Here is a 25,492-nt window from a genome sequence, read left to right on the forward strand (position 1 = left end):
GCCATATCTTCCACCAACTAGGCAAATGATATAAAGTGAACTGACTCACAGTATTATAACTTCTTTCTTTCTCCATTTATTTCTATGTACATGTATCCTGACGGAAGACTCATTTGTAACGCTGAGGTCTAGGACTATTCATTGTAAGGGCACGCCAACAGATTACTTCATTCAGGTACCGCCCACCAACGAATTCATCCGTCCCAAAAACTCCAGCGCTGATGCTTGAGTCGCCATGTTGGGTGATTAGCTCGTTAGGCTCTCTGCTTCCTTTGACTCGGATATGAATCCCGAGCGCGATGGGGTACCGGATAGAAATCACCATTCAGCATCCAGATAGCTACCCGCGTACAGCAATATTGACAGCATGCCTTTTCCGGCCATAGCCTGGTCCACAAAAAAAAATGTTTCGCTATATTAATGCGGTACAATGGAATAGTACACTCACCGAATTAACAACGGAAACTATAGGTCTTCTCTCATTGGATGTTCTCGCTGCCAATCTGACCCGTCAATTACGCCTTTTCATACAGGAAAATATTAGTTATATGTTTTCTATGTTCCCTATCAAAGTTTACTACAACGTTTACTCACTGTATTAACCAATAGGTTCCCACCAAGCGCGAAGCCATTGCGGGGACGGTCTTGGCATAGATAAGGGTCAGCCTTTATATATCATTCTCGGTTCCTTATCCCAAGTTGATTTTTCGGACAGACTAGCGAATGACACATAGCTTATCTGTCTTACTATCAAGATAGTGTCTTCTCGGAGATCGAGGAACATAGTCATGTAATTAGGGCCTTATATATATTCAACTTATAAATAATGTAGTGATATGGAAGCATATTGCAAGCACACCATCCACTGTACTGTATAGCACAATGGTCGGCAACACTGATGCAAAACCGATACCTGCTGAAATAACACAAGATGTCTCAAAAGACAATGGTCAAGGTATCAATATCACAATCGACTCCCGCGCCGAAAGCACGTTGGTATGGAAATTTGACTTGCGCATCCTGCCCGTGTTGGCTGTGATGTACTTGTTCAACAGTCTGGACAAGTCAAATCTTGGAAATGCAAAGACGGCAGGGTTAGAAGGTATCAAATTCATTTTGCATGATTTAAACGGAGGATTATGCTAATTTGATAGATACCCTAAAGTTGAAGGGCAACCAGTATAACCTGATACTTAGTATCTTCTTCATTCCATATGTCCTAACTTCTCCATTCCTCGGTATCCTGGGAAAGAAGTACGGTCCCAACATTGTACTGCCAAGTATGATGTTCACCTTCGGCCTATGTACCATTCTGGTGGTTGCAGTTTTCAACTTCAGTGGTCTTCTGGCTATAAGATGGTTTCTGGGTATGGCTGAAAGTGCATTCTTCCCTTTGGTTATCTACTATCAAACAACGTATGTATGTCCCTCTTTGCTTTATACATGGTACCATGGCAATACTGACGGTAATGTGGATTTTACCGTCGTGGAGAGCTCGCCCGTCGTCTCGCCATCTTCTATGCGGCGCAAAGCATCGCTTCTGCATTTTCAGGTCTTCTTGCTTTTGGGGTATTTCAAATCAAAACAGGACCGCTCGCAGCATGGCGATACTTATTCCTCATTGAAGGAGGAGGTACAGTCCTCTGTGCATTATTCGCTTTATGGTATCTACCAAGATCAGCCTCTGAAGCAAAATTTCTCTCTCCCGAGGAAAAGGAGCTTGCATATCTCCGTCTACAACTTGACAGCTCCTCTGTTGTGAATGAGGAATTCGACATTCGAGACGCTCTGCGGGTATTCAAAGAGCCAACCAGCTGGGCTATCCTGGCCATTGAAATCTGTCTTGGTGTCCCGCTACAATCAGTTCAGCTCTTTCTACCCGAGATTATCTCACGACTGGGGTATGGGACTGTGAAGACGAATTTGTATACCGTTGCACCGAATGTTTCTGGCGCGATTGTACTATTGGTTCTAGCGTTTGGCAGTGACTGGACTAGATGGAGGTATCCATTTATCGCGTTGGGCTTTCTCTTCACTTTTATCGGCTTCGTCATTTACTCTGCCATCGATGTGGAGTCTGACCTTGCTGTTGCTTATTTTGCATCGTTTGTCATGACATGGTAAGTGACTGTTTCCTTTTCCAGTATAAAAGCGTACTAACGAGCAAAACAGGGGCACATCCGCACCGTCCGTCCTGCTCGACACATGGTACAACAACAACATCGCCAACGAAGGCCGTCGAATGCTCTTGACCAGCATTGCCGTGCCAGTATCAAACCTGATGGGTGTTGTCAGCTCCAATATTTTCCGCAATCAAGATGCACCAAAGTATCTGCCTGCTTTAACCACAACAGCCGCCTTTGGGGGAACTGGATTGTTATTGACATTGGCGTTGGGAGCATGGATGATGGTTGATAATAGACGGAGGGATAGGAGGCAGGGGGTTAGTCTTAAGGCACAGGATATTCCGACTGAGAGGTTAAGAGAGGGACCTGCAAGTGTGGATTTCCGGTGGTGTTATTGAGCTGCAAATGCAATGCCAGCATCTCTTTCTATTGTACCTACAGAGTACATAATGATAGTCTACTGTAATCTGTCCATCCGGAGTGGCGGTCGGGGAATTGCAAGAGCGCCGCCCGATGAGATCGACGTCCGTGATTGGTCGAATCCACCACGGAGGCTCTACGGCTCTACTCCGTATCCCCATTCTCTTCAACCATCTCTCCCCTTTCAGACCTTTCTCACGCTGCTGGTCAGTGAGTTCGATTGACTGCTTGTTTCCCTTCTATTTCCCTCTTCTTTCTTGTTCTTGTTCCTGCATCCGTTCTTCTCCCCTGGGTGTGGAACAGGTACCGCCCCCGGATCATTTAACCACGTTCGACTTCCGCCTAGTTCACCTCCTCCTCCCCCCGAAGGCCAGCTTGACTTTTCCCCCTCTCCTACTCCTCCTCTCGACTTACCCCTTACGAACCGGTCCCTCCTCTATGCGGCGACGATAATTCGGTCAATTCCCACCTCCCCGTCCCCCCGATAACATCCACGACTCGCCCCTCGAGGGGCTCAAACGGACCCCAACATGTCTTATCCTCAAGCCTACCCGGCTTCACACCGGCCCATGCCCGCTTACAATCCCATGGCAGCCATTTCCGCGCCCGCGGGGACATTCCTCCCCGGGACCAAAGTTCAGGTCGGCAGCCATCGCGTTGTGGTGGAGAAATACCTCTCAGAAGGTGGTTTCGCCCATGTCTACGTCGTGCGACTGCCCCATCCCATCGATGGCACCGAATCGGCTGTGTTGAAGCGGGTGGCTGTTCCGGACAAGGCTGCGCTCGCCAATATGCGGACGGAGGTCGAGACAATGAAGAAGCTCAAGGGTCACCGGCATATTGTCAAGTACATCGACTCCCATGCGTCTCAGCTGCGCGGAGGTGGTTATGAGGTCTTTCTTCTCATGGAGTTCTGCTCTGGAGGCGGTCTCATTGATTTCATGAACACGCGACTGCAGAATCGGCTGACGGAGCCTGAGATCATCAAGATCTTCTCCGACGTGGCGGAAGGTGTGGCGTGCATGCACTATCTCAAACCGCCTTTGTTGCACAGGGATCTCAAGGTTGAGAACGTCCTCATCTCGCGCCGTGGTGGTGTCTCTTTCTACAAACTGTGTGATTTTGGATCGACCGCTCCCCCTCGTCCCGCGGCTACCTCGGCTGCAGAGGGCCGATTGATCGAAGATGACGTTCAACGGCATACCACGCTACAATATCGGAGTCCGGAGATGATTGATGTCTATCGGAAACAGCCAATTGATGAGAAGAGCGATATCTGGGCACTTGGTGTTCTTCTTTACAAGCTATGCTACTATACCACTCCGTTCGAGGAAGTGGGCCAGATGGCCATTCTCAACGCTAGCTACAAGTTTCCTAGCTATCCGCAGTTCTCGGATCGCCTGAAGATGCTCATCGGTATGTCTTAAGATATTCCGCAAGTAATTGACTGTGCTAACTTGACCAGCTTCCATGTTGAAGGAGAACCCGCAGAAGCGTCCCAACATCTACGAGGTCGTACGGGAAGTATGCCTCATGCAAGGCAAAGACGTTCCTATCAAAGACGTGAGCCCCACCTCCATTGATCTAGCTCAAGTGGCTTTAGAGACTAACTTAGTCTCGCGCAGATCTATTCTGGTCGTTCCCAGTCGGAAGCCCGTCGATACCAGGAACTGCCGCCGTCGCCAACAGAGCAACCGCGAATCGGTGCAGTCTTCTCCCCACCGGTTCAAGAGACACCGATTAGTATTCCGGAGATCGCCCCCATGCGACGCGGTCGTCCAACAAACCCGACCTCCCAGCATAACTCTGCCAAACCGAGCCCGTCGCCTTACCGCGGCTCTACAGATCCCTTTGCGGTCCTTGACCGAGCTGGAAGCAAGTCGCGGGACCCGGCTGATGAAATTTCGAACCGGTTTCCGACGCTGGATCAGTTCGATATCCTGCATGAAAAAGGAGGGAAATTCGAGTTTGAGCCGACAACCGCGAATTCAAAGGAGGAGGAAGACCTCTCGCGGAAGCTCACCAATGCACTGGCTGATGATGCTTTTGCTAGGCCTGAGGAGGAACCGGTCCGTGATTCGGTAGTTAATAGGCGTTCCCAAGTTCCTTCGTCGATGGACACGCCTAGTTACCAGCGAAAGGAACTTCCTTCTACGCCTACCAGCCGACAGCAAACACCACTTTACCAACCGGTTCCCCAGAAACCTACAATGGTGTCAACTGGTACAATGACCTCGCCGGCCCCTACACCGGACTTTCTCGAAAAGAAGTCTAGCTGTCCTATCTTCCGCTTTCCATCTTCGGATAATCAACGCCAGCAGCCATCTGCTTCTGGACGGGCCAAGAGCCCGTCACCCCCACGGCTTCCGCCTAACAAGCCGCAGCCTCCTCCAAAGACTTCCACGGACAGAGTTAATGAGCTCACGGCGTCCTCGTCGCGACTCTCGCTGGACACAGCACGGCCATCGAGTCTGGAGGTCGGTGATCCTCTAACGCGGTCGAAGTCGGCCAACGCCAAGCCTCGTCCGGTCTCTATGCATACCGGGAAGTACGACCTACCGCGGGAGTCAGAGAGTGCGCGGTCGTCCCTTGAGCTGTCTCGGAATCCGTATGAAGGCGTGCTGTCGCAAGCGCGGGCCGAGATGGATCGTGACTACGACCGGGCGAATATCACCTCCGACGTTGATTACCTGCGAGCCAAGGAAGAGGAGGAGTTGAATCGGAAGCGCGAGAAGCGGGCCAGTGGAAGCTCGAAACATAGCAAGCGGTCAAGTCTCTCCCATCTATCGCTCTCTAACACGAAAACGCTCTTTGCATCTCGATTTGGCGACGCGTTCCGCCGATTTGAAGGTGGCCAAAATGACCAAAAGCCTCAGTCCCCTGCCACTGAGGAAATCCCCAAGCAGTCCTTGACGGTTACGGCTTCGGAGGTGACCGAACCTCCTGATGAGGGAGACAACGAAGAAGGCGATGGCGACATCTCCCCGGAAATGCGCCGTGAACTCGAGCGAAGACGCCTCTCGCAGGAGGAGAAGCGGGTGGCTAGTGCAGCCGAAGAATACCGGCGACGGGTAGCAGAGAAAGGAGGTGGACCGCGGCCCCGACCAGATGGCAGGTCGGCCACGATTCAGAACAAGGTGCAGAGCTTGATAGGCGAAAGCAACAAATCCGCACCGCAAAAGACCGCCACGGGATATGGCCGATTTACGGAACCGTCAAACCCACCAGCTTTGCAGGCAAAGCCGAGTGAGCTGCGCTCGGAACCGTTGACAACGAACTCAGTCCCAGTGTACGGCTCCTACACAGGAGGCGGACCATCACCCGTCGTCAAAGAAACCCCCATCCCCAAGCTCTCGACCGCCTCGACAGAATACGCGCCCGCTCAACGCGCACAGCGAACAGGCCCACGACCAGCGGCCCCACCCAAACCCAAGGCTCTCCGCGTCGATTCTGATCTAATGCAGTCCGGCCAGGATCGCAGCCCAACAGTAGCCAAGACACCCACCTCCCCAAGTGAAGACTGGGAGACGAGTTTCAGCCGCCGCTACCCCAGCCTCTCTGGGCTGGAGATGGTCGAGACGGAGATTGAGATATCCAAAGTGACGAGTCTGCGGACCAAGGAGGTCTAATCGCATGTAACTTTAGCCAGATTCTATTTTCCATCTTTTTACGCTCAGAGCGCGCCAGACTTGGATTTATGTTGAGATTTGTTATGTTTGCCGTGTATGGCTATAGACTAGTTAACTAATTTTGTTGCATATAAATAGCGATTGGCAGTTGAATGTGTTTATTCTGTAGTACGTTATATATGTATTTGCCTGAAAATGGAAATTCGGTATACCGCCATCCTCTCCGCCTAGTACTGCCATCAACTACTTATCACCGCTCAACTTTCTCAATAGACATCACAATGGCGCCAGTTAAATTAAGCACGGTCGATAGTGAGTATCCGTAATCATATTGCAATGTTTGAATGCAGCTAACAAAACAGACGACCTCAAGGACATCATCCAACAACTCTTCGAAATCCAATCCGCCGTCCACGGCTACCTCGGCCAGGAGACGCAGCAGGAACTCGTCCGGAAGATGTAACATCTCACCCTGTCAAAATGGGCATACGAATATCTCTAACCAAGGGTCTACAGAAAAACACTCACTCTCGCCCTCTCCACATTGTCGTCGCACACCCAAGACCAGCAACCTCCATCTACCGATCAGCAGTCGCAACAACAACCCCAACAAGGAAACGCAGATCCACCCCTCAGCAGTATCCAGTTACCCCCCGAGATAATCGACTACGTCGACACAGCGCGCAACCCGGATATCTACACGCGCGAATTCGTCGAGTTGGTACAGCGCGGCAATCAGGATCTCAAGGGGAAGAAAGAGGCGTTTGCGAGTTTCCGGGATGTGTTGGCTAGGGAGATGAGGAGTGCTATGCCGGAGTGTCGGGGGGAGGTTGAGAGGGTTATGAAGGAGACAGGGTAGTGATTTTTTGTTTTTTTTTTTGGGGGGGTAGTTTAGGGCGATTTTAAACATTTTGAATGGTTTTGGTCAAGGCTATGGCTATGGCGCTGGGCGTTTGAATGACGATTGCAGAATACGGATTGATAATCTCTTCAAGATACAGCATAGCATGATATTATTGTTTGTCTTGCCTGAGGACTACAATGCAGGAATAACCCCGGATTCTCCTGATAGGCTGAGTCAGCACCGCTTGTCAGTCTCGATCTTTCTCCGCACTTGACAAGGCTGGGGATCTATACGGGGTACTTGGACGCGAGATGATGACGACCGGCTCGATACCATTCGTTGGTCCTTGCAGTGACAGCCAATGCCGTCCCAGCCTGTGCACAACAATAGCCGGTGTCCCGGGCTGTGTTGGTCGCTCTTTGCGCTGTGGTTTGGCGCCGTCATGATCAGCACCCCAGAACCGAATACGGCACACGAGTCATTTTTCCTATCGTGCAGGGGATGAGAGGCTCAATCTCGTTTGGCCGGTGCAGTCCGGGCATTCATGGTCAAGACAGACAGGCAGGCAAACGCATTCGATGACCTCGATCGGTTTATTTCGGTCAAGACAATAGAAGCAATAAGTACTAGAAACAGAAGATTATCCCCGCTCGTTTACCAGCACGACCAGTCATTCTCGTTCGCTTCGTGTTGGTGTGATTCTTGGCCGGATCCCGGTCGTCACAATCAGCCTGTTCTCTTTCTCTCACCTGCGCGTAACTCTTTGACTCTTTACACTGCAGCATGATATTCAGTTCCACTCTTGCTGCTAACTGTCAATATTTGTACACAATGTGCTATCGCTCTCGATCCATCCCAAGAATACCGTCATGAGCAACGGCACCTTCATTGATCCGGGACAGGGCATCACCGGCGGCCTCGCCGATGGTCCATGGGGGATCAAAACCGCTCTCGCGACTCTCGCCGCCGTCGCTTGGTATAACGCTCTCGAACTCATAGTTCTCGTCTTCGTTACCTTTCGTGAGTACCATGGTCTTTACTTTTGGAGTCTTTTGGTATCTGCGTCGGTCGGGCTCGTGCCCTATTCCTTGGGCTTTCTGCTCAAATTCTTTGAGATCTGGTCTGCTTGGCTGTCTGCCTCGTTGATTACCGTCGGTTGGTACTGCATGGTCACCGGACAGTCCGTTGTCCTCTATTCTCGTCTACACCTCGTCATGCGCAACCAGCGTATCCTCCGTCGTGTCCTAATCATGATCTGCGTCAACGCAGTCATCCTGCACATCCCGACTACCGTCCTAACCTACGGCTCCAACATTGCACCCAAGGGAGACCAACATCCCTACATGCTCGGCTACACCGCCATGGAGAAAATCCAAATGACCGGCTTCTGCATCCAGGAATTCATCATCTCGGGGCTCTACATTTGGGAAACAACCAAGCTGCTGCGCCTCGATCCAGACCGCAGCAAGCACAAGATCATGTACCAGCTCATCATCATCAACCTCATCATAATCCTCATGGACCTGGGCCTGCTCATCGTCGAATATATCGGGCTGTACATCATGGAAACAATGATCAAAGGCGTGGTCTACAGCATAAAACTAAAACTCGAGTTCGCAGTGCTCGGAAAATTAGTCCGTCTCGTCCACTGCCATATCTGGAAATCAGATTCTGTGATCCTGCGCTACCACGACCATCCAAATTTGCATCGCCATACGCCGGCCAGACACTATCTGCCGGACTTTGTCGATGCAACCCGCGTCACGACGGATCTCACCCACGCCCCAACTGTCACGACTACCGCTACCGCATCGACCGTCAAAACTCGAAGACCAAGTACCCTCCCGCCAGCCGTCGCCGCGCGTCGTCGCTCGGTGCCAGGGATGGACTACGACGCTATATCGATCGCCATGTTTGAGCATTCGCCTCCGTCACGGGTCCATTCTCATTCTTCTCATTCTGATATCGCCCCAGATGATCTGGAAGCTCATAGTTGCCATCACCATAATCGCAGCATTCAGACACACGACCACGATCTGGACGCCAGCCCCTCCGAGTTCTCAAAATGGAGCGGCGATACCCGCACCGTCACGAATAACAGTGCCACGACGACGACCTTTCCGGCTGATTTTACAGAGTCGTTGGATAAGCAGTGTTCTTCATGGCCGTGTGATCGGTCTTGATCCTTTTTTACTCCTCCTAATAGCCTACTTCTTTCTTGTCTATTGTTTAATTCGACGACTTACGATTCACGATACAATCATATCAGGATACGAACGGATGGTCACGAGATCATGTCATCTCATCTCATCTTATACCTTATGTACTACCACCATCTACAACCTTTATCTTGACCTTACCTTATTTATGATATCATCTCGGAAAGGGCTGGAGCGAATCATGCATTGGAGTTACACTACATTTGCCAAGGCCTTTGGCTTGATTTGGCAATGATAGCACTGGAAATATGTCATTGGCTTGTGACTTAGTACTACATGCTGCTTGTTAATAGGACCCGTACCTGCAGTTATTTTCGTACAAAGATTTTTCTTGGCGTTAACTACATAGGAGTTCAACGATATATATAAGACCCGAAATGCATGACTCATATCCCATAAAAACCACCATTCATCCCATAGGAATAACAAAGCTAATCCTTTTACAATGAATAACAAAAACATACACCCAGATCTCAGATCTCAAAAGGCTTATACCCTTCCACAAGCCCATCAGCCAACTTACTGACCCCCGCCCAAGCAGGCGCATACCGTCTCACCTCATCCAGCGCGGGTATACTTCCGATTGTATTCTGGTCGCTCCACATGCACACCACCCGCCCTTTCACCCTGCCTTCACTTTCATCATCAATGCCGTTGGCAGTACTAGTATCACGCTTGGTAGCAGTGGGGAGGTCAACGTCAACAACCCACTCCCCATCCCACAAACGACTCCAAAGCCGGATCTCCCTAGTCCCCAAAGGATTACCATCGTCGCCAAGCGATACATGCGGGAAGCGCTCTTCGTCGTACGCAGAGCCGTGTACGTGGTAGTCTGGGATTGGGGTATCTTCGTTGAAGACGAGTTTGCAGGCGCGGGTATTTTGGCCAGTTATGCGAAATTGCACCTTCTCTTCCTGGGTCGAGCGAGTGATGTTGTAGGAGAGCCAGTCTTGATATTTGGTGTTGTTGGTATTGGTGCTGGTGACGTGTGGGAAAAGACCGGGGTATGAGCACTTCACGCGGTCCCCGAATGGAGCGCATGTTACATCTTTGTCTGCGGCGCTGACGCTGGGTAGGTCGTTGGCGACGTCGTGGACAAAGGGCATGATGCCTGTTAGACTTGCGCGATTCACCCCAGTGTTGAGATCAACTTCCTGGATGAAGAATAGTTTCAATCTGTTCGACTCTGAGAAGGGAAATGCGACGAGGTTGTATATCAATGTGCCGATGAAGATGCAGAGCATGAAGAGAGGAATGTGATGCGTGTACCGATGGATGAACGGGACTAGTGGCGAGAATAGAAGAGCTGTTAGGCCCGCGATGCTGATGTATATGAACAGTGCAGGACTACCGTCTTGACTGGTTTGATGAAGTGCCGTCGTAAGTAGCAGTGCTAGCGGACCGGTCATCATGAGAACGATAGGCGCGATGAGGAGGAACTGCGGAATCCAGGTCCATTTCGGGAGATAAGAACTCCAAGGTTGTTCGTAGCCAAATACCCCCGAATCGTTTGTGTCATCGGAAGACAGGCTGTGGCTAATCGATGCTACCCGTGTGTAATTCGCAAATGTGGTCCTGGGGCCTCCACTGCTACCGCGACCACCACGCAGTAGGGACGTCGATTCAGAAGGAGGTTCTTCCGCCTCATCGCCCTCAGTCTCCTCAATGTGGTTGTAGACCTCGTCTGCAGTAGCCGTATTCAATCGACTATTCGTCCCATAGCTATAGCTACTAGCCCTCCTCGACGACGACGACGGCTGCGACGGCAAAGGCGCAACAAAACGACTCAAATACTCTGCTTTCCGCGGCAGGGAAAACATCTCCAGATAGCTTATCCACGTAGCCAGGAACACACCCACAAAATAAAAGAAGACAAAATATCCCCCCGCCAAACCCCTCTGGTTCTCATACACCGTCGCAGCAACCAACATCGCCCACGTAGCCACAAACAACCAGGTAAGTGTATGCACGCGATGAAAAGCAGACGGCCGCGCGAAATCAGCAACCCGCGAGACGAACCACGAGAGAAATATCCACGCAGACACCATCATCGCCCACACAGCATACGGGCTGCTGTGCACGATATACGGGTTGATCTTGGTAACCAGATACGCCAGCCCAATAGCCACAGCCGTCGGAACACCGACTAGGAATGGAAACCGGAAGAAGCCCCGAGCACCACCCAGCGAGATACCGTTGCCCAGCGCCTGCGATCGAAACAGATACATCCGATCAACATTCACAAGTGCAATACTCGTAGCGAGAAGCGTCAACGGCGCAACGATAAGCAGCGTCACACTCAAAGCGAAAAGCGTATGCAATCGAAACACCACAAACGCGCTCCCGAACATATCAAACCAAACCGCCCGAGACCCAGACTCGGACTTTGGTCCACTGTCCTCAGAAACAAGCGTCTCTGTCGTTGCAACCGCCGCAGAAAGCATATGCCACAGCGAATCCAAACTCGTATGTTTCGGATCATCCTGGTCGGTATGATATCTCGCCCTGGGCTCCATAAACGCAACATCCAGGCCGCGCAGTCCCATATCCCCCTCAAATACCACATAATCCGTCTGACTGCGTATCAGCCCCGTCTCAAACCCATTCGCGCTGAGAATCGATCCGAACGGATGCTCCGATTGCGCATACGAATGCGTGATTTCTGTATCCGAGCTCCGAAACAGCGTCGCGCGACCTCCCGCGCCCGCACCTTCAAGGTTGAGGAATGTCCTCGTGAACTTCGAGATCGGATGCTGACTGTACACCCGTGCACCGTTCAGAAAATCCTCTTCGCCGTTATTAAACAACACCACAAGCCCATGGCGCGGCGCATGCCCCGGGGTCGTGAAATACCGCAGTAGTTGTAAACAAGTCACAACGCCGACTCCATCATCCGTCGCGCCATACCCTGTAGACACACTATCGTAGTGCGCGTTCACAAGCACACCCCCCTTCTCGGGTTCGAAGTCACTATGCTCCCAGAAAGCACCCTTCTCATCCTCAGATCCCCGGATATAAACCATGATGTTCGTCCCTTCAAAGTAGACACCCAAGCCAGTGGAGCCCAGCACACTCCCCGCAAACGTGAGGTTCGACTGTAAATCATTGAACACAATGACCTCAGGCCTCCCCTCCCCTTCTTCCTCTGCATCCACAGCTCCATCATTCTCAGACGGTGATGCAGTCGCTGTTATCTCCCCAATCCGTGTTAACAACCACCCCCTAACCAAATCATTCTGGTGCGAATTATACGGCCGGAAGCCATCCGTCAACAATTGCAGATCCGTCCATGCTTCTGTTAAGTTCAGGCCGTGCGGAGTGGCGCTGGAGGTCGGCGCTGGCGGCACGACGTGGTGGATGACGAGCAAGGGGATTGCGAAGGCGAGGTAGATGGCTGCTGTGAGGAGGGTGACGGGCCAGGGGGTGAAGGCCAATGGGTTGGCATGGGATAGTTTAGGAGTCATTGAGAAGATCAATGACTGATCATTGACTGAGAGTTGAGGAACTCTCTTTGGTGATGTACTGTACTTCGTAGTGAAGGAAGGGCGGAGCTTATCGGGCGGGGACAGAATTACGATATCGACTAGGCTCCTCAGGCATCAACGACTTTGAAGAATGTAGTCAGGATAGATTGTATACTACTGCTAACCATGCTCACCAGACACAAATTCGAGATCATATACATGCTTAAATGCTTAATCCCAGATAGACAGAACAAAAATAACAGGAGTGGGAAAAGACAATAATCACAATAGCCGCTGTCAATGCAAGAAAAGGAGACAAGAGGAGAGAAGAAAGCCTCCTAGTTTATCAGCAGAGCTCGCTCCGTGATATCATCTGGGATGGATGGACCAATATGCTGGCACAATGAGAATGAACAAGTGCAAAAATGACGGCTAACAAAAAAGGGAAAAAGAGGGGGTATCAACCATGGGAGGGGCTTCCGACATCCATATATTCATCGTCGTTGATTACGGCCGCATGCATAAGGCCAGTTACCTGGCCTTCATCTTCATCAAAATCTTCGTCATCGAACATAGTCTCGACTGGGGGCGGATGGATCTCATTCAAGCGATCCCGAAGTCGACCCACGCCGTCGCCGCTGAAAACGCAGAACAGCTGTCGTTGTTGTTGCGTAAAGTCTGGTGGTGCTGCACGGCAGTGCACTGTGAGATCTGGTCGCAGAAAAGCGTGCACTCCGGTCAAACTGAGGTGGGTAAGACGAGGGCATTGGTTGAGGAGAGCTTGAATTCCCTTGATATTGTTAGCACATAGTTTCACAGGGAGATAGAAAGTTCTCACCTCCAAAGTAAGCTCGAGACAATAACTCAAATGTACCCGCTCCAAGCTACTGACACCCAACGGGTGAGTGGACGCCCTTGGCTGAGCCAAGGCAAAGAGACTCCTGTCGGTAATCGATTGGCACTTGACTAGGCCAATCCTTCTTAATTTCGGCAATGTCGCCAGATGCTGGACGCTGCGGTCTGTCAGGTTGTTACAGCAGGCCAGATCAATGTACCGGATCCGGTTGCACGACTTGACAAGATGTACTACCGCAAAGTCCGTGATATTCGAGCAGTGACCCAGATGCACATAATGTAAGTTCTTGCCGAGTCTGCAGATCGACAAAACCGCGCGATCCGTAATAAGCCGACATTTTGAAAGAACCAAATTCCGTAGACGGGGGGCCGCATTGACTATGCGCTCCACGGACTCATCCGTGATGAGATCACACGACGTCAAATCGAGTACGCGAAGGGTATCAAGCATCAAATAATCGGGGATCGACAAAAACGCCGAGTCGTCGATATTCTTGCAGTCTTGCAGTCGTAGTTCTCGGAGACTTCGCAGTGCGTTTATGAGAGCGGTAATGGATTCGCTGGTGACGAGCCTGCAATTATGTAGATCGACTTCGAGGACGGCTCGACAGTTCTGGGCAAAGGACATGACGGTCTGGTCCGTGAGTTGCGTGACACCGTTCAGTTTTAACTGTTCTAGTTAGCCATGAACATTTGTAACAATATGAAGAATGCGCACCCTTCTGAGTTGCCGGCAATTCTCAGATACAGCCACAAGCGACTCATCGGTCACCTTGGCGCAATTGGTGATATTCAGCCCTTGGAGCCGAGGGCAATTCTGAGAAACGATGTGTAAAGTGTGATCCGTGAGAGAGGTAAGATCTGAGACATCCAGCGCCTGCAGATGCCGGTTCCCATCGACCAGACCCGATACGCCCGTATCCGTGAGGTGCGAGCAGTTGGTCAACGTTAACCGTTCGATCCGATTGCATTGAGCGAATGGCACCACCGTGCCGTCGCTGACATCCGTCAGCGCAGACAGATTCAACCGCTTGATGAGCTCCGAGTAGGAAAACAGGCTGCTCGGATTCCCCACCGTCGCCGCGACGCTCTTCAAATTATCCCAGTTGTTGCACGACGGCCGGTGCCATAGTATCCCCACACAATTTGTCGCCCAGCCTCTGCACACGAGCATGCAATTCAACAAGTCGGCGGGGGAGCTGAGGCGGGTGAATATGGCAATGAGGATCTCGGGGGGCAGGCGCCCGATGGGCGGGAGCATGATGTCCTGCCCGCTTTGCCCATCGAGATCACGGTAATTGGAGATGCCGACGGAGGATTGCGAATCATTCGCCTGGGCTGTGAAGAAATCCGTATCATCATCGGCGGCGCGTTCCGGCGATGTCGACGATGACGACCCGGAGGGCAGTTCGCTCGGGAATCGAGCGGCTTGTCGTGAGCGGGGCATGAGATTCCTTTTTTTTTTTTTTTTGCCCTTTTTTTCCCTCTTTTTAAATTTCCTTAATCAGTGATATTCCTTCGACTTTATTGTCGTTCACGCAATAGACACCTGACGAGAACAGGGTCTTCATGAGGCCTTAGCCAGAGTCGGGTCAAGTCGAAGACGAAGAGAGAACGATACGAGAGGAAAACCGTCACAAGATCGAGTGCCAATCGGGGGCGGTGATGTCGGAGTGTTCAGACAGCGTTTCAGTTACTCAGTTACCCCTGATCGAAACTAACGGCGAGGCACAAGAAAAGAGACAAAAATGCAGTATTTGATATAGGATCGCTTATGGGGCTGAATATTGAAGTAGCGTTTGGAGGGAAACGGGAGGAAGCGCGCCCGAGAGTCGATCGACCGCTTTGGCGGAGCTGGAGCCACCAAAGGGAAGGCAAGGGAGGATCAAAGTATTCTTCAGGTCGCTCGCTGGATTCTGTCCGGCAGGGAGGGAGGAACCTGTACAATTATGAACGTTATGCACGTATGTATGTATCAAAGTATGTAGTGCTTTATATGTAGGGCGCGGCAGGAGGCTGAAGGGTGTGTTGAGGAGACAAGCAGGCAGGACCGAAGGAGACGCAGAGTTGCTATAATCGGGTCTTGCGACGCGAGTCAGTCAGAGCCGCAGAGATGTATATATAGAAAGAGAAACCGAGCAAACAGTAGTGGTTGGACAAACCATGCGAACAGGGGAAAGAACCGAGTGAGGAAGTCAGAAGGCGGCGGTTGCGAAGGCGGGGAGACAAGCGAGGCGCTTTTGTATGCGATTCGAGGCTGTATACAGAACTGAATTGAAAATTGAACGAGAGATACAAGAAAATAGTTTCGATGGATTTGGACAGTTGAAGAAAAGAATGGCGCGAAGATGAATAAGATGGTCAGACGAACTCTGCGTGACCATGTCCCGCGTGCAGTCCTTTTGAACCTTGCAATATAAAAGCACAGACTGATCAAACAATGGAGGTTACAGTTCTTCTCATGTTCTAGAGAATCATATCTATAATCCGGCCAAATAAGAAACACTGGTATACTAGACACCCGATCAACTCATCGCTAGAGCATATCAACAATATCCAAACATATCTACTCTCTCTCTACTACTACTACTGCGACTTAATACCCTTCGCCCAATCCCTCAGCACATTCTTCCTCAACTTCCCTGTACTAGTCTTAGGCAACTCCGGCACAACCTCTACCTCACGAGGAATCATAAACTTGCTAATATCGCTCTTGTTGCGCGCCCAGCTGATCACATCCTTGTCGTCCAACCGCTTGCCCTGCTTAGCCGTCACATATGCCTTGGGTCGTTCGCCCCAGTGAGCGTCGGGGACGGATACTACGCCAGCTTCGAGGATGTCGGGGTGCGTGACGAGTATGGATTCGAGGGCTACGGAGGAGATGTTTTCACCGCCTGGTTTTCGTTAGCACTACCGTATCGAGGAAGGTGAAAAGGGTGGAAGGCTTACCGCTGATGATGATATCCTTAGCCCGATCTAGAATCTGGATAGCCCCGTCTGCATGCCAGACGGCCAAATCGCCCGAGTGCAAGACACCACCTAAGAAAAGCTTCCGCGTCGCCTCGGGATCCTTGTAGTATCCCTGAGCACAGATATTACCAATGAAGACAATCTCTCCAATCTCATTGCCGTTACGCTCGACGTCGGTAATGGTTCCCTCGGGAACATCGGTCTTGATCACTCGAACCGGCAGACTAGTCAAGAAGCCGTGACCCTGGCGAGCCATCTTCTTGTACTTCTCTTGGAGAGGGAGTTTATCCCACGAGGGCATGTAGTATCCCTTGGTGATCGGACCGTAGGTTTCGGTCATTCCGTAGACGTGGACCGGGTGCAGGTTCAGGTTGGTCATCTGCTCGAAAAGATGAGGAGTCGGTGGACTGGCAGCCACGGTGACGCGCACTGGTTCAGGGAGTTTCTCGGCTTCATCGGAGTTGCAGAGAAGTGTGTTGACAGTTGGCGCAGCATTGAAGTGGCTGATATGCTCCTCCTTCAAAAGCCTCCAAATCTGGGGGTAGTCAATCTTCCGCAGGCAGTAGTGTGTTCCGCGGACTGCCGTAACCGCCCATGGGAAGGTCCATCCTGAGAAGTATTAGATAAAACGCTTGATGAACGAAAGTACGTATACTCACCCATAGCATGGAACATAGGCAACGTCCACAAATAATGACACCTTCTCTCATCAAAATTCAACCCGGACTCAACAATATTAGCCATCGCAGCAAGATAGCATCCCCGATGCGTAAACTCCACACCCTTAGGCCTCGCCGTCGTACCACTAGTGTAAGCAAGCGCAATGACATCGTCCTCACTAGCGGCCTGGCTCTCAAGAGCGTCCCAGCCTTTTCCGCCATTGTCCGAATCATATTTCAGACCTTCAAAGACGGCAGAGTCAAACGGGCCGGTAATCTGACCGGCTGTCACATCCGTGTCGGTGTCCACAATAATCGGGACACCGGGCTTTGCGGCTCGGTAGGATTGCAGGAGCGGAAGATACTCTTCATCCGCAATGATTACCTCGGCATCGGAGTGGGTGAAGATGTAGGCGATGTCGTCTTGTTTGAGACGGTAGTTCACCGCTGTGCTGTGCAGTTAGTTATTATGTTTTGGAAGTAATTGAGTAGAAATCTAAGCGCAGCTTACCAATGTTGACAGCTCCCGCAGCGGCAATACCGAAGATAGACTCCAAGAAAGCCGGCGTATTAGGACACAGAATCCCAACTCTCTTGTAGCCATGCTTCTTGATCCAGTACGCGAGTCCGCGTGCCCGATCCGCAACCTCAATATACGACCTGCGAAGCACTTTACCATCCCTGGTGATATGATGAACAGCCGTTGCCTATAGCCATTAGCTCCTGTAAGCAACCGAAAGAGCCGGACGAGATAGAGAGAGGAATGCTTACGTCCGGCTCGATTGAAGCCGCCCGGGGCAAGAAGAATGTCGGCGAGAGAGTGTGGAAGTTGATCTTAGGAGCTGGCTGGGAACCGACAAAGTGGCCCAACAGGCCCGACAATCGGGATTTGGCATCTGACATTGTGTGATAAATTGGAGATGTGAATTGAAAACAAAAGTAGAGAAAAAAAAAGAAAAAAAGTACGCAGAAATCACAGGAGGATTACAGGGAGGAATGAACAAGGGACAGGGATGAGAATCCAGAGTCCATAGGAGGAATCCGTGTACAAATCACGCAGCCTTTAATAGGCACGACCAGTAGCTTTCCCGTATCCACCGGCTACCGAGTAAAGTTGCGGGGAAGTCGGTTCAGATCTGGGGGAGCCGCGGAGCTAGCGGGCGGGCGGAAATAACTCACTATGCATGCATAACTACTTGTACAGCTAAACAGGTACATACGAGTAGAACTCTACAAGAACAGAAAAGATTATGATATCGTAGTCATGAATGAAATCGGATTAACCGCCACGGCGCGAAAACAAACAATATGGGTCAACTAATTTTGAAACAACCTTGTTCATCCCAAACGACTCCGTATGAAATTTTTTTATATTCGTCTTTGTTTCTCATTTTCAAACAGATATCGGTCTCTCCAGCCCTCTTCCCATTGCCCGTCACAACATGGTCATTGTGGTACCCCATCATAAACAGTAATAAGGGAGGACAATGGAAAAAAGTAAAAGGTCGATCGGTATTTTGGTGGCCCCGTTCAACTTCGCTGAAAGAAAACCGTTTGCGATACCCAACCCAACCATTTCATTGACAAAAGCAACCGGCCGAGCAACGAGGTATCTAGAATCCGTACTCAGCAAGCTGGCTCTTGGTCTTGTCGTTAACTGCCGCCGACTTCTGGGACGAGACCAATTGGCGGCGGGCGGCCTTCTTGCGCTCGTAGTATGCGCTGCTCTTAACCTTTCTCCGCTCCTCGAGTCTGTAAACCGTCAGCCTTCATCCTCATCCTTTTTACAACAAAGATAGTAAATATAACGTACCTGGAGACAACGTCCTGGTACTTCCAGCCAACCTCGTGGCTCAGACGGCCAACGGTGCAGTACTTGCGGCCAGGACGGAGGCGGAGGACACGCAGAGCCTGGGGAACAACGACGCGCTTCTTCTTGTCGTACGGGGGAGGAACACCCTCGAAGACCTTGAGGCGCTCCATAGCGGCGGTACCACGGGCGGTCTTGTGGGGAATCATGCCGCGGACAGCCTTGTAGAAGATGCGGGAAGGAGCACGGAAGTGGAAGGGACCTGAAGAGTTGTGTTCAGTACTGTATCCCATTTCGCATATCGAGCCAGTGAAGAGGTGAAATCTTACCACCGCGAGTAGGGTTGAAACGGGTCATCTTGCGGAGGAAGGAGTGGTACTTGACTATATCCGGAGTCAGCCTTCGTTCTTTCTTTCTTTCTCGTAACTCGGTATCGTTGTGTCCTCCATATTCGTGTCCAAAGTCCGCTTCACATGTCGTTCCTCCTCATTTGTCGATTGCCAGGCCACACAACACAAACACACACACAACGATACCGGAAATCAAAACACGGGGTAGGACTCGAACGTACGCTTCGCACGGAAGAACTCGCCGGAGATGTTGAGGGCCTCACATCTCACGACGACGATCTTCTGGCCATTGAGCAGCTGCTTGGCAACAGTGCTGGCCAGGCGACCAAGGAGGTGTCCCTTGCCGTCAATGACGACCTAAGCAATCCGTCAGCACTCGCCCATATATCCTCTCATATCCTCGTATGTATATAAAATCGCATGGAATCAGAGTAAAACGAGTAAAACGGGGGGTCGATGCGACGGCACATACAACTGGCTCGGTAGCGGACATCCTGCTGTCACCGTTTCAAAAGGAAAATATCCAGCGAAAGAAGAGCACTGCTCTAGGATACTCCCTTGGGATGTATGTTGTCGGCGGTTGTTGTCGTTGTGGTCAGGTTCAACGCACACAACGATGCTGGATGGCGTTCGAATGGGCAATGGCTAAGCGAGACCCGCGAGGCTAATTGTGCGGGCGGTCGGGTTGAGGGCCCCAGCCCTAATGGTGGCGGTGGCCAATAATAGACCGCAAATCACGTGAATCACGTGGCATATACTTCGGCGGTATGAAGAAACTTGATAAGAAGGTGACATTTTACAGAAGTTATGTTATTCTGGCCTAGACTGGACAGTGTCTGGTTGGTTAATCTGAGTCTTATCAATCTGGTGTTCAGTATGACTACGATGGACTTGTAACTATACTCTGGAGCACAGAGTACAGACCACGGGGATTTGCAGTCAAGTACATACTCAACGCGATACGCGATATCGCCTTGAACCGCGATGGCAGATCCATCCACGGCCAATAATGATATCTATTCCGTACTCCGTAGTCTTCAGACCCTCCGGAGAAGCCATCATGAAATCCGAAGATCACTGGGTCCGCTGACTAAGCACATAGATATTCTCTGTACAAGTACTCGTACTCTACCAAGTACTACGAGGGGTTCCTCATACAACATGCATCGAAAAACTCGCTTTGTTTGTGTTTCTGATACACATGCTTATACACCCGCAGAAGCAGGCTTCAAGTTGCCTGCAGGGGACGTCCTGATTCATGCTGGGGATCTAACTAACCATGGCAGTCTATCGGAGCTGCGTCGGACTATTGACTGGATCGCCAAGTCAGATTATGAGGTGAAGATTATAGTGGCTGGTAGGTTTTTTTTTTTTTTTTATAAGGTATAATAGTACGTCTAAGTGAATAGCTAATAATTAGCAGGAAACCACGATTTGACGCTCGATCCCACATTCTACGCCAGACACGGCACGGGCTTGCAGAAGGACCATCTAGAAGATCCACAGGAATGTATCGAAGCCATTACAAAGGCTTCTTCTTCTATTCTATACCTCAGACACGAGTCAGCAGTAGTCCGCTTATCCCGTCCCGACGGTCCCAAAACAGTGTTCAAAGTATTTGCCTCGCCGTATTCACCATCAAACGGTAATTGGGCGTTCGGATACGAGACGGCTGATGCGGACGCTCTCTGGGGCCAGATACCGCGGGATACGGATTTAGTGGTAGCCCATACACCTCCATATTCCCACCGCGATAACCGAGCAACAGGAGGCCTGGTCGGATGTGCGGCATTGCGTCAGGTCTTGCAGCGTGTCCGGCCGAAATTGGCAGTATGTGGCCATGTACACGAATCGCGAGGCTACGAACGAGTACGGTGGATTTCTGCAGGTGAAACCGATCCCGCGGCCAAGGACCAGGTGGTGGTTGTGCCTGGGGTGCTGCCATCCCCGGGAAGTAAGAAGCAGAGCCTTGTTGATCTTACTGGGAAGAAAGCCCCGCGCTTGGATAATCTCTGGTCGTGGGCGCATGGGAACTGTACGACACCACGCATGAAAGACCGGAGCCTTGTTTCTGGCTCTGGTTCTGGTTCTGCCACGGACGGGAACCGGTTAGCGATGGAGAAACGACAGATGACAGAGTATGAGGGAGGTGGTGATCATGATGACAGCGATCATGCGATCCGAGCGCAAGCACAGAGACAAGAGACGTGTATTGTCAATGCAGCTATCATGGGCACCAGTTGGCCGCATCGCGGAGGGAAGAGGTTTAATACGCCAATAGTGGTTGATCTGGAGCTTCCGATGCAGAAGGAGCTTTCGCTGGATGAGGATCCAGGATACGATAAGCAGTGAAACACAGCTGTCCCCGTAAGTACCAGTACCTTCGCACCGTTGACCAAGCTGGTCATCTGCAGTGCGACTGCTGACGAAGGCCTGGATTGGCGTATCTGGGGGAGAGGAATGCATTACACTCTGCATATTCTACGGTCCTTTGTGGATAAAGGCAATGATTGGTTCGAGATGTAAGATGTGAGACGATATCACATCCCTACAGTCCAGCGCGAGCCTGCAAGATTCTACTGGATGAAACCCCGGCATTTCGATCTGAACGGGTTTTCGTCCACAGAATTCCATGCGATACCCCTCTATGCACGGCACCTAAATTGGCAATGGAGGAGATTCACGTGATTCGGTAGGCATGACGGTAACAACAGCGTATTATTATTATCCTCCTCTTAGAGTCAGCTGTTCTATTCGCCCACTACACAGCCCGGGTGAGGCGTCGCTAATACTGGCTGACCACTCATTCTTCGGTGGGAGGGGGAAGGGGGCAGTGGAAAGTTCGGGCAACGAGTAACGGTGTATCTTTACTAGTACCCAGTAGGAGTAACTTAGTAGTGTTCTTGTATAGAAATAAAAGACTCACCGCTTCAATTGCCACTGTATCTTTATAACTATTCTAGTGTTATTATTCCCCTCAGCTTAGTCTCCATTCTTCCTTAATGAACGGCTGATCCCACGTCACTGCCTCTGTTCACTTTCTATTTATTGATGTTTCTCCTTCATCCTGACAATTTCCCTATCAATTCCTGAACCCCCCGCCATACAGATACATGTCGTTATGGATATCGATCCCTACGCCGTTCTGGCTGTCCCTAAAGACGCCACCTTACCCGAAATCAAGTCGGCCCATCGAAAACTCGTGTTGAAATGCCATCCCGACAAAATCAAAGATGAATCCCTGCGCAATGAAGCCCAGGATCAATTCCAACGAGTCCAGCAAGCCTACGAACTGCTCTGCGATCCCGCCCGCAGAACCAAATATGACCAAAAGGTCCGCTTGGCCGAGTTGCGTCGCGAGATGAAGGACCAGCAGCACCCATATGCCTCGCCCCGTGCTGGTGGCAATGTCCGTGAATATCGCGATGGTCGAATCTACGAAGAGCGCATGCCGGCTGATGCGTATTTTGATGATGGATTCTATCACTCTCCCGATGAGCAACCTCCTCGGGGCACTTCTCGCAAGCACGATGACTATGGTCGGAGGCCTCGTGCAGAGGAGAGAAGGAAACCTAGACCAACGACTACCACCAGCAGTCCGTTCAATCCCTTCCGCGCTGCCAAAGAGGCCGCTGCTCGTGATAGTACAAAGACGTCCCATTCCACTCGGGACAAGTCCCGAACCAAGGAACGCCGACGGGAAGCTTACGAGAAATATGAAAATGTCTATGTCGACTCGGATGCCTCGGGTTACGATTCAGAGCCCTCGCGAACTTACATGCGACCGTCAGAATCGAGGAGAGCCAGTCCGGACAAACGGTCGGCTTCCTCTCCTCACAAGCCCAGGAGTAGTAGTACTCATCCTGCGACCGAATCGCGACGATTCCAGGCTGAGGTGGTGGAGGAAGAGGACGAGGAGGACTCGGATCAATACGAGACCAAGCACGACAAATTGCATACCACCGCTCGCGACTATATCATGCGCTCCAAGGGCAACGCGCCCATCGAGATCGACTCCCGTCAGCGTTCTTCCCGCTCGCCACAGCGACCGCGCGAGTACACTGAACCCCCAGCGTCGGATTCGGCACGCTCGAGCGCAACTCCCCGAGCCAAACATAGCAGTCGCGAAAGCGTGCGACAATCTTCGTCGCGGAATAGCTCCTACGAGCATCTGGAGCCGTCGACTGCCCATCCACCACCACCGCGGACCCATTATGAGAGTTTCAAGGTCCCCTCTATGCCCACCGCGGCCACATCGCCAGCAGCGAAAGCTGCCTCGTCTGCAACTCGACCAACTCTGCAGCCCTCCCGGTCGGCTACCACAGCAGCCGCATACTCTCGATCCGCCTCGAAACGTGATTCTGCCAATTTCCTCGTGAACATGGTCTACGCCGACGGCACCTCGCGATCATCCAGAGTCCGCAGCACAGACCGCTATGACTCGGGATACTCCAGCCCCGGCACTCCAGACATGCACGGTACCAGTCCACCCAAGACCTCAACCCGCTACAAGATCATCACCGAACCAGAACTCCTCCGCGAGGTCCCGCCTACTCCACCAATGGCTTCGACCTCATCGCGCTACCAACACGGCTACTCCCCATCTCGTCCTCATCCTCATTCTCACCACTCTCACACTCACCCCATCGCTACCCCGGAACGTCCCTCTTTCTCCATGAGAGCAGCCGCAACGCCCAATCGAAGCCACACGACCTACGCGCCGGAATCGCGCGGCCCGCGGCCAATGTCGGCTTCCCGTCCGTTATTCGGACAGGTTGGATCCAAGGAGAAGCCAGACGTCAAGTATGCTCGCGAGTACGGACCAGATGACGTGGTTTACACCGCGCGCGATCCGTACACTCATCATCACGGCCCGCCTAGGGCTTACTCGTACGATGATTATCGGCAGACGGCGTCGAGACGTCAATCGGCGTATGCGTAGAGGTCACCTCGCCTATCAGAAACAGATATATGACGGCCCGACTACGATATCGGTCGTTTACATTTGCATGCATTTTCTCCTCTCTTTCCTTTGCATTGATTCGATTCTTTTGCATTGACTTTTCATTTCTTTTGTCTATATTCTTTCACACATTTACGATTCGTCACACGCATATCTACCTACGCATACCTCCCTCCTCCTACCCGCTCACCTACCTAGAATGTCTATACGATCTACCTATCTGCATCCCATCCACTTCACGATCCCACTACCATCTATCGAATCTGGTTGGCGTTCGGTTCCCGTGATTGTCTTTTCTTCTCTTATTTCTCTTTTTCAATCTCTCTTTTTCATTCTCTTCGATCTTACGAAACGAACAATTTGACTGACGATGGATTTATCACGATTAATGATATTTATGATATGATTTCTTTCTTATTTATCACTTATCTTCTTATCTTCTTATAACCTACCTAACTGATTGCGTACCTATGACCTATATCCTTACCTATATCCTATACCCATGACTACCGGCGTTCGGTTCTGCGTTTACATTCCGGGGCACGTATATCGGTTACGGGGCACAGACACAGGCACGGATATGAGTACAAACGCCTAGGTCTCATACCTCTTTATGGACAGAGTACTCTTTACGGCGAGATACATATACGGTATCATAGGTAAGTTGTTACACTGCATGGTTGGTATTAACAACAGCTGTTTCATTCCTTTGGCAATTATATGCACGGGGCATGGGGGGAAGCGTTGGCGTTGGGACGGAACGGCCTTCCTGGCAGGTTGTACAGTACGGTTTGGAGGACTTCGAGTTATTTATGTACTCCGCTCATACTTACCAAGGGGAGCTATGCATAGCGATGCTGTCTGTATATTATTCTATCTTTAAACGTTCTTAATACAAATACATCACATCAATCGAGTTACATTTACCCATTCAAGAAAGCTTTTTTACGTCTCAAAAGCAGAAAAAGAAAGAACAAGAGAAGTAAAGTAAACCAGGACCAGGGTATGCCATGTACCTGATCTAATATGTATGATGTATTACCAATCATGGAATAAATAGACACAACAGAAATAAAGAAAATATCAGAGTCTCGTGCACATTTATAATACGGATAAGAAAACCCTCCCTCCCAATTTGTTACTCGTAACGAGGTGTGTCGTGGAGGTGACGGATCATGGATTA

The 25,492-nt window shown here is 50.9% G+C and overlaps 11 protein-coding genes across 11 annotated transcripts; 7 read left to right on the plus strand and 4 right to left on the minus strand.

Moving 5' to 3' along the window:
- Positions 1 to 882: 882 nt before the first annotated feature.
- On the plus strand, positions 883 to 1,762 carry ACHE_11044S (uncharacterized protein; the record flags this gene model as incomplete). The annotated part of the gene is made up of 2 exons (XM_043275570.1): positions 883 to 1,102; positions 1,155 to 1,762. 2 exons carry the CDS (start codon positions 883 to 885, stop codon positions 1,760 to 1,762), a joined length of 828 nt encoding a protein of 275 aa, XP_043132164.1.
- A 350-nt stretch (positions 1,763 to 2,112) lies between these two features.
- ACHE_11045S (uncharacterized protein) lies at positions 2,113 to 2,524 on the plus strand (the record flags this gene model as incomplete). Its single annotated transcript, XM_043275571.1, has 2 exons — positions 2,113 to 2,120; positions 2,173 to 2,524. 2 exons carry the CDS (start codon positions 2,113 to 2,115, stop codon positions 2,522 to 2,524), a joined length of 360 nt encoding a protein of 119 aa, XP_043132165.1.
- Positions 2,525 to 3,076: 552 nt separating this feature from the next.
- ACHE_11046S (putative serine/threonine protein kinase) lies at positions 3,077 to 6,175 on the plus strand (the record flags this gene model as incomplete). The annotated part of the gene is made up of 3 exons (XM_043275572.1): positions 3,077 to 3,962; positions 4,012 to 4,109; positions 4,172 to 6,175. The coding sequence occupies 3 exons, from the start codon at positions 3,077 to 3,079 to the stop codon at positions 6,173 to 6,175; spliced, it is 2,988 nt and encodes a 995-aa protein (XP_043132166.1).
- Positions 6,176 to 6,456: 281 nt separating this feature from the next.
- On the plus strand, positions 6,457 to 7,034 carry nut2 (mediator complex subunit NUT2; the record flags this gene model as incomplete). The annotated part of the gene is made up of 3 exons (XM_043275573.1): positions 6,457 to 6,487; positions 6,538 to 6,634; positions 6,692 to 7,034. The coding sequence occupies 3 exons, from the start codon at positions 6,457 to 6,459 to the stop codon at positions 7,032 to 7,034; spliced, it is 471 nt and encodes a 156-aa protein (XP_043132167.1).
- Positions 7,035 to 7,888: 854 nt separating this feature from the next.
- ACHE_11048S (uncharacterized protein) lies at positions 7,889 to 9,202 on the plus strand (the record flags this gene model as incomplete). Its single annotated transcript, XM_043275574.1, has 1 exon — positions 7,889 to 9,202. The coding sequence occupies one exon, from the start codon at positions 7,889 to 7,891 to the stop codon at positions 9,200 to 9,202; it is 1,314 nt and encodes a 437-aa protein (XP_043132168.1).
- Positions 9,203 to 9,711: 509 nt separating this feature from the next.
- On the minus strand, positions 9,712 to 12,702 carry ACHE_11049A (M28 family metallopeptidase; the record flags this gene model as incomplete). The annotated part of the gene is made up of 1 exon (XM_043275575.1): positions 9,712 to 12,702. The coding sequence occupies one exon, from the start codon at positions 12,700 to 12,702 to the stop codon at positions 9,712 to 9,714; it is 2,991 nt and encodes a 996-aa protein (XP_043132169.1).
- Positions 12,703 to 13,162: 460 nt separating this feature from the next.
- On the minus strand, positions 13,163 to 15,004 carry GRR1 (putative ubiquitin ligase complex F-box protein GRR1; the record flags this gene model as incomplete). Its single annotated transcript, XM_043275577.1, has 3 exons — positions 13,163 to 13,492; positions 13,541 to 14,227; positions 14,276 to 15,004. The coding sequence occupies 3 exons, from the start codon at positions 15,002 to 15,004 to the stop codon at positions 13,163 to 13,165; spliced, it is 1,746 nt and encodes a 581-aa protein (XP_043132170.1).
- Positions 15,005 to 16,143: 1,139 nt separating this feature from the next.
- Positions 16,144 to 18,089, minus strand: ACHE_11051A (putative AMP-binding domain protein; the record flags this gene model as incomplete). The annotated part of the gene is made up of 5 exons (XM_043275578.1): positions 16,144 to 16,451; positions 16,507 to 17,136; positions 17,187 to 17,633; positions 17,698 to 17,893; positions 17,958 to 18,089. 5 exons carry the CDS (start codon positions 18,087 to 18,089, stop codon positions 16,144 to 16,146), a joined length of 1,713 nt encoding a protein of 570 aa, XP_043132171.1.
- A 710-nt stretch (positions 18,090 to 18,799) lies between these two features.
- RPL16B (60S ribosomal protein uL13) lies at positions 18,800 to 19,839 on the minus strand (the record flags this gene model as incomplete). Its single annotated transcript, XM_043275579.1, has 5 exons — positions 18,800 to 18,938; positions 19,000 to 19,258; positions 19,326 to 19,379; positions 19,568 to 19,703; positions 19,819 to 19,839. 5 exons carry the CDS (start codon positions 19,837 to 19,839, stop codon positions 18,800 to 18,802), a joined length of 609 nt encoding a protein of 202 aa, XP_043132172.1.
- Positions 19,840 to 20,507: 668 nt separating this feature from the next.
- On the plus strand, positions 20,508 to 21,698 carry ACHE_11053S (uncharacterized protein; the record flags this gene model as incomplete). Its single annotated transcript, XM_043275580.1, has 2 exons — positions 20,508 to 20,703; positions 20,770 to 21,698. The coding sequence occupies 2 exons, from the start codon at positions 20,508 to 20,510 to the stop codon at positions 21,696 to 21,698; spliced, it is 1,125 nt and encodes a 374-aa protein (XP_043132173.1).
- A 769-nt stretch (positions 21,699 to 22,467) lies between these two features.
- On the plus strand, positions 22,468 to 24,288 carry ACHE_11054S (uncharacterized protein; the record flags this gene model as incomplete). The annotated part of the gene is made up of 1 exon (XM_043275581.1): positions 22,468 to 24,288. One exon carries the CDS (start codon positions 22,468 to 22,470, stop codon positions 24,286 to 24,288), a length of 1,821 nt encoding a protein of 606 aa, XP_043132174.1.
- Positions 24,289 to 25,492: the final 1,204 nt, after the last annotated feature.

Source organism: Aspergillus chevalieri, chromosome 1 (assembly GCF_016861735.1).
Source record: "Aspergillus chevalieri M1 DNA, chromosome 1, nearly complete sequence".
NCBI classification, from domain to species: Eukaryota; Fungi; Ascomycota; class Eurotiomycetes; order Eurotiales; family Aspergillaceae; genus Aspergillus; species Aspergillus chevalieri.